The sequence below is a fragment of the Lipophrys pholis genome (genome assembly GCF_963383615.2).
Source record: "Lipophrys pholis genome assembly, chromosome: 21".
NCBI lineage: Eukaryota > Metazoa > Chordata > Actinopteri > Blenniiformes > Blenniidae > Lipophrys > Lipophrys pholis.
In genome coordinates this window covers 24,045,229-24,052,426 of record NC_137649.1, presented here as the reverse complement: position 1 = coordinate 24,052,426, position 7,198 = coordinate 24,045,229, and the positions used below count along the sequence as shown (strand labels likewise).

At 45.8% G+C, this 7,198-nt stretch overlaps 1 protein-coding gene across 2 annotated transcripts; it reads right to left on the bottom strand.

Annotated features, from left to right (window-relative positions):
* LOC308126742 (uncharacterized protein) lies at window positions 1-5,937 on the bottom strand. Of its 2 annotated transcripts, XM_080491331.1 has the most exons (9): window positions 5,856-5,937; window positions 5,719-5,744; window positions 4,614-4,805; window positions 4,253-4,455; window positions 3,354-3,413; window positions 2,952-2,979; window positions 2,243-2,272; window positions 1,591-1,612; window positions 1-163 (listed from the first exon to the last, which is right to left on the bottom strand). In XM_080491331.1, the coding sequence occupies exons 1-9, from the start codon at window positions 5,876-5,878 to the stop codon at window positions 73-75; spliced, it is 675 nt and encodes a 224-aa protein (XP_080347457.1). In that variant the 5' UTR covers window positions 5,879-5,937; the 3' UTR covers window positions 1-72. The 2 variants fall into 2 exon arrangements, with proteins under 2 accessions (XP_080347457.1, XP_080347458.1); XM_080491332.1 differs by lacking the exon at window positions 3,354-3,413.
* Between the last annotated feature and the right edge of the window lie 1,261 nt (window positions 5,938-7,198).

The following is a 7,198-nucleotide window of genomic DNA, read 5'->3' as shown; positions in this document are numbered from 1 at the left end:
CAGTTATGAAGATTCAGTGGATTTATTCGAAAAATACTACATCCTTCCACACAATCCTCAGAGAATTCTCCCTCAGTAATGACAATGTTGTGACCAGTGCATCCAAAAATAAACTCCCCAAATATCATCGCACCACATCATGGGGACAGCAGCCAGTTCCGCCCTGAAAGAAAACAGCAATTTTAATTGCATCTTTCACAAATAATCACGAGAGGATTTTTTAGAAAAATCAAGTCAAGTTTGGTTCATTATTTGTGTGTAAATCTCTAAAGGACTGAGCTGAAGAACACTCGGTGTTTGGTCCAAGCTCGCATTCGCATTAGTTGTGAAATGTTTGGAGCTTTTACACTGAACTTCTCACAGAATCAAACTTTACTCATTTACAATTATTCAATCTGTTAGAACTATTTGGTAAATATGCAGGATACAAACTAAATATTCAAAAAACACAAATTCTGAAACTGAATTATTGCCCACCAAAAAACTTGAGGATAGATTTTGCTTAAGATGGGATCAAATAAAACATCTTGCAATATTACTACCAAAGGAAATATCCACAATCAGACAAACCAGCTATGACCGTCTCCTAAATCAGGTGAAAACAAGATGGAACTCTACTCCATTTATGAGCTCGAGCCAAAGAATAGAATGTGTTCAAAGGAAAATTCTCCCTAGAATTCTGGTTCTGTTTCAGGTTCTGCCAGTTCAAATGAACACGAAGCAGTTTACTGAACCGGACTGAGTTCAAGGGTTCAAGACAGATCCCAAACCTGAAAGATTCAACTGAGATTAGGCCTCTACTAATACTAAACGCATGTAAGCAGGATTACAGGGCAAGATGGAAAGACGTAGGTAAGAACCTAATCAAAGACCCCCCCCCCCCTCCCCCTCCCCCATTCCACTCAATAACAACCAAGAGACAACTGAAAGACTTTCAGACTCTCAAAAAACAATTCTCCCTTGAACAACAAGATTTTTTATAGATACTTACAATAACGGAGTTATTTTGATAAATGCAATAAAGAACAGCCAACAGATATGGAAGAACCTACTGAAGGGATCCTCAGGGCGTTTTCAGGTGAACCAACTAAAGGTGCCACTTCAAGACTCTACAAATGTTTCCTGACAAACAAATCCTCCTCCACAGACTGTCTAAAGAAGTAATGGGACAAGGAGGGAAACCTTGAAATAAGAAAAGAAGAATGTCAAACCGTCTGTGAAACACAATGGAAATGTACTAATTCACACACATGGAGGGACTTTTCGTGGAATTGTTTCCCGAGGTTCTTTATCACACCAAAAATGAAATCTTACTTTACAGGAGAACTCCATGATAATCCGCCCACAAAGGTGCTGGAAGGTTATTTTCATTTTATTTTAGTATTATTATTATTTTCTTTTTTTTTTTTTCTTTTATCATTCTTCTCTGTGTTCATACGTCCTCTCTATCGTTTTCCTGTTTGTTTCTACGTTCATTCATTTGTGAAGAAAACTGACAATGACATGCACGAACGCACCGCTCTGGAGAGGAAACGGAACAAAGAAATGGACTCAGATTCTCCCTCAGGGGCTGATTGTTGATGAACTCACCTCTGAATCTGGAAGATCATTCCTGAAGATGAAAACAAAATGAACACAAGACTTCATTAAAAAAAATAGTTTCAGTAACATAAAACACACGATGAAGCACAACAGAATTTATACTTGGACTCTGATTACATCTGCCAAGTAATCAGAGTATGAGATTACTTGGCAGAAGTCTTTTCTCCACCTCAGTGAGAATCTGACAAAGTTTGTATCTTGGTCCTAATTTATCCTCCAACATCATCTAAACATCTGAAAACCTCTTCAAAATAAAACAAAAATTAGAGAGAAAAGAAAAGAAAAGAAAATTTATATTAGAATTAAATTAAATTAAATTAAATTAACAGACCAGAACCCGACACATGTTAAAAACAAAGCTGCTGTCTGAACATTCCATAACCTCAAGTTTTGGTTCTTATTGGTCAAACTCATATTTTACTCAGTCAAAACTCCCAAACCAAAGATTGACCACACAAACATCAACCTGAGCCTCCATGACCATCAGACGATAACTACAACGCCGTCCGGCAGTCACGAGGGATTCATTCGATCCATGAGGATAGAAGCGGTGGGTTTACATCCTCTGACACAAACAACAACCAACTGGTTTCTCTCAACTAAGTTAGTTGCCAACGTCAAGAAACAGAGATCAACGTACCGAACGCAAGTGAGACGAAAAGAGTCGGCCCTGAAAACAAACAACAGAACATGTACTTTAAATGCATCGCCTTCAAATCACATCAAGAATATGAAATAACAACAATTGTTATTATTATTATAAATAATTATATATTGAAAATGTATCAACTGAGAAACACTGAGTGCTTGAAGAGTTAAACAAAATCAACCTGTTTTATCTTAACGAGATTTTAATCTCTGTAACTGTGTTTTATTCTCACCAAAGACGTTGGATTAGAAGAGGACCGTATGGAGGAAGACATGCCCAAGAGTTGAACACAGTATGTTTCTCCTTGTAATATTCAATTTGCAAATCAGCTTTAAATAGTTAAATATATCATATTTTTGTATCGTAGGTGGTGGACACCGGGTCAGGAACCACAGCTTGAAAGTCAAAGACGAAGAGGTTCAGGTTCCTGCAGCGAGACGAGACTCGATTCTCTCGTCCATTAGATCGTATCTCATCACCGTATGAGAAACTATTCCACAATGTTTACATGGAGAGGACTGAAACTCGACTTGTCTTTTCATCTCAGCCTCCCTGGAATCCTCCTTTTACTCCCAAACCTGTTTTCTGATGGACTTTTATTTATTTGAATCAGACGATTGTCTTCCAGTCGTTACGACGTCTTTTGTTTTGATGATGTCACACAAAGTCACAGTCGTGTCATGATTGCCGCTGTACTCACATCCAAACCTGGACCACTGCCAAGAGGCCTGCAAGTAAAATCACACAGAGCAGCTCTTTAAAAAAAGATTTTCAATAGTATGAAACATTCCGTTTCTCCACCTCGGGAAAACGTTAAAAACAAATAAAAAGTAAATTAAAAGGTTTGAGGACTTCCTACCAAACTCAATTGTTCCCCCTGTGTGGAGACATTTTGTCTGTCTGTCTGTCTGTCTATCTATCTATCTATCTATCCGTCCATCCATCCTTACGGGGTCATGGTGGCAGTATTGAGACCAGTGAAGTCTCTGTCTCCTCCATCGTTCTCACTGTTGCTCTCCTGTGTTGTGAGTCGACCTGCCACCATGACTCCATCCTCCTCCGAGGAGGACAAAATGGATGCAGGTAGTCGTGGACACCTTACCATGTAGAGTCGAACTGATGACAGCGCCTGACAGCACCACCTGGTGAGCTGAAGTAACGTCTGTCGGACAAAAAGCAAAGAGGGTTCCAAGTCCATTTCCAGTTTCAGACCTGGTAAGGGATTCTCTAGTGGCCTAAACACCACCACAATCGCATACGGTTTGATACTGTATATCTTTTCTATTTGTGGATTAAGCTATTCCGAGGTGTATTGCTCAAAGGCCTCTGCCTCCAGGCCTTTAGCATCAACAGTGCAGGCACCCGAAGCTTCGCATAAACAATGAAGGCCTCGTTGGCACAGCAGGCAGAGCGTCAGTCTCAAAATCTGAAGGTCGGGAGTTTGAACCTCACACGGGGCACCAGATTTTATGAGGGCGCGGGCAGTGGAGGCAGGTTCAAATCCCACAGCGGACAGGTCACCACTGTGGAGCCCTGAGCATGACCTTTGACCCCCTGGAGTCCCGCAATGTAGCTGCACCTCCACATCCTAGAATTAGGATTTGACAATGTGAGAAAAAGGAATCTCCTCAACGGGATTAAATCAGTACGATTAGTTTAGTTTAGAAGTCGGCCAATTCTGGAGCTTGTTGGATGGATGGGTGATGATGGTTGGGTTTCTTCCTTCATTCTGGCTACAAGAGATATCCGTCTATCATGCAGTGCCCTATAATACTACAGTTCTGTGTATTATTGATGGTTTCTAAAGCCGTGGCGTCATAGTCACAGTATTAAGAGTTTGATAAATTCAGGTAGAACCCCATTGGAGATCAAAGGGGGAAATGCACGACTAAGATTGAATAAAACATCAGACCACGTTCACGTTCACCCAAAAGTCCTTTACCGTGACTTTTCTCCATGACAATGATCTAAAAACTTCATAATAATCAGTCAGTCAGTTACCTTTGACTTGGAGGCTCTGAAGAACTTCTTGATGTTGTTGTTCATCTTCTTGTTTAATTCACATTGGAGGAGTTTGTCCTGGTGAAACAGGCAGTCCAGAGTGAGTCGGACTCTCTGGTCTTCCACCAGTCTGCTGCTCCGAGGAATCACTTGTTCACGATTGAAGGTGTGATGCATCACCACCAGAACTGCTTCTTTACCAGCTGGAGACACAAAACACTGTTAGACTAAACTCTGTTTACTGGAGGAGGAGCCTCAGTAATCCTGAACTAACTCCGTCCTCCTGACAGCAACATGGAATATGATCCCACTGTCGATAGCATTAGCATTAGCCTGGCTCCACGCTGAAGACATGTCTTACAGAGAAGATGGTCCAGGGCCTCGCTGACGTCCGTCCCGACTCGAGAGACGACGGGACAGAAAACCAGACAGTAGTCAGCGTCTCCAGGAGACGTCACCTTGGTCTGGTTCAAAGATTTAAAGAGTTTAACAACAGATTCGTGAGCTCCGTTTGTTCTTCCTGTCAGGACGATGAAGAATCTTTTCCAAGAGTCTGGAAACAGAAAAAATGGAAACAATTCTGAAAAGAACCTCGAAAAAAAAAAGTCCGTCATCCCTCTCACTGGTTCGTTACTCTGTTCAGTGAATAAGCTCCAACGAGCGAATCAGGAATCGGCGCTGGGCTATATCATGGAGGGCATTGGCCAATCACAGTCATGGCAGGCTCTCCGTTGACCCTCCCACTGGTAGCGGTGCTCTGTTGTTGTTGTCATGTTGTTTTTATTGTTGATAGAAATTTACCAAACAAAACCTCCAACAGTTCGACTCTTCTGTCTGCGACTCCACCCCAAACAAGGGAGCTGGAAGCTCCTTGGTTTAGTTTTGCTTTAGTGTGCAGGGCTACTTAGCGTGGTAGTCCCTGTAGCATTAGCACCACAGCTAACGTAGCTCAGTTACTGTTGATGAGTTTGAATGATGTGCAAGAATAATTCATATCAGGAGACATAATTCAACATGAGATGTGATGCGAGTTCCACTCACAGACTGACAGACTGCAGATTATCAATACACCTCAGAGGATCAATGATCCAAACGGTTGGAAATGCTGATTCGGGGCAATCAACTTTGAATTCAACGTTTGTGGATGTAAAACACCGATGTTGTTGTAAAAACTTGTCTAATGTGGCTCCTTTGAAAATTTGATTATTTTTATGCAAACAAACGATTGAAAGAGGAAGTTTAAACTCACACACACCCAGACAAATACAGATAGAAATACAAAAACATACCATTACACACCACACCTTCACACACACACACACACACACACACACACACACACACACACACACACACACACACACACACACACACACACACACACACACACACACACACACACACACACACACACACACACACACACACACACACACACACACACACACACACACACACTCTCTCACCTGGAGCTGGCTCCTCTGGCTGGAGTCTGAAAACACAAAGAGGAAGTTGAAGTTCAGCTCAGTGACGGTAAAAGAAGCTGCAGAGTCTCAGACGCTCTCTCAGGTTTCTACAGGCCCAGAAACACAAGATCAAATACCTGAGAGCAGGTCGGGCGGCCATGTTGGTCCTCTCAGAGAACCAAGGACTGTTTGTCCTCTTCACTCACATACTTTCACTTTGAATGGTGGAGGAGGAGCTGCAGGTGGAGGAGCTACAGGAGGAGGAGCTACAGGAGGAGGCGCTGCAGGTGGAGGAGCTGCAGGAGGAGGAGCTGCAGGGGGAGGAGCTGCAGGTGGAAGAGCTTCAGGAGGAGAAGCTACAGGTGGAGGAGCTGCAGCAGGAGGAGCTACAGGAGGAGGGGCTGCAGGAGGAGGAGCTACAGGAGGAGGAGCTGCAGGGGGAGGGGCTGCAGGTGGAGGAGCTGCAGGAGGAGGAGCTGCAGGTGGAGGAGCTGCAGGAGGAGGAGCTACAGGAGGAGGGGCTGAAGGAGGAGGAGCTACAGGAGGAGGGGCTGCAGGAGGAGGAGCTACAGGTGGAGGAGCTACAGGAGGAGGAGCTGCAGGTGGAAGAGCTTCAGGAGGAGAAGCTACAGGTGGAGGAGCTGCAGCAGGAGGAGCTACAGGAGGAGGGGCTGCAGGAGGAGGAGCTGCAGGGGGAGGGGCTGCAGGTGGAGGAGCTGCAGGAGGAGGAGCTGCAGGAGGAGCAGCTGCAGGAGGAGGGGCTACAGGTGGAGGAGCTTCAGGAGGAGGAGCTACAGGAGGAGGGGCTGAAGGAGGAGGAGCTACAGGAGGAGGGGCTGCAGGGGGAGGAGCTGCAGGAGGAGGAGCTACAGGTGGAGGAGCTACAGGTGGAGGAGCTGCAGGAGGAGGAGCTGCAGGGGGAGGAGCTGCAGGTGGAAGAGCTTCAGGAGGAGAAGCTACAGGTGGAGGAGCTGCAGCAGGAGGAGCTACAGGAGGAGGAGCTGCAGGGGGAGGGGCTGCAGGTGGAGGAGCTGCAGGAGGAGGAGCTGCAGGAGGAGGGGCTACAGGTGGAGGAGCTTCAGGAGGAGGAGCTACAGGAGGAGGGGCTGAAGGAGGAGGGGCTGCAGGAGGAGGAGCTACAGGTGGAGGAGCTGCAGGAGGAGGAGCTTCAGGAGGAGGAGCTACAGGAGGAGGAGCTACAGGAGGAGGGGCTGCAGGAGGAAGAGCTTCAGGAGGAGGGGCTACAGCAGGAGCTGCAGAAGGAGGAGCTGCAGGAGGAGGGGCTAGAGGAGGAGGAGCTGCAGGAGGAGGGGCTACAGCAGGAGCTGCAGAAGGAGGAGCTGCAGGAGGAGGAGCTGCAGGAGGAGGGGCTAGAGGAGGAGGAGCTGCAGGAGGAGGGGCTACAGCAGGAGCTGCAGGAGGAGGAGCTGCAGGAGGAGGGGCTAGAGGAGGAGGAGCTGCAGGAGGAGGGGCTACAGCA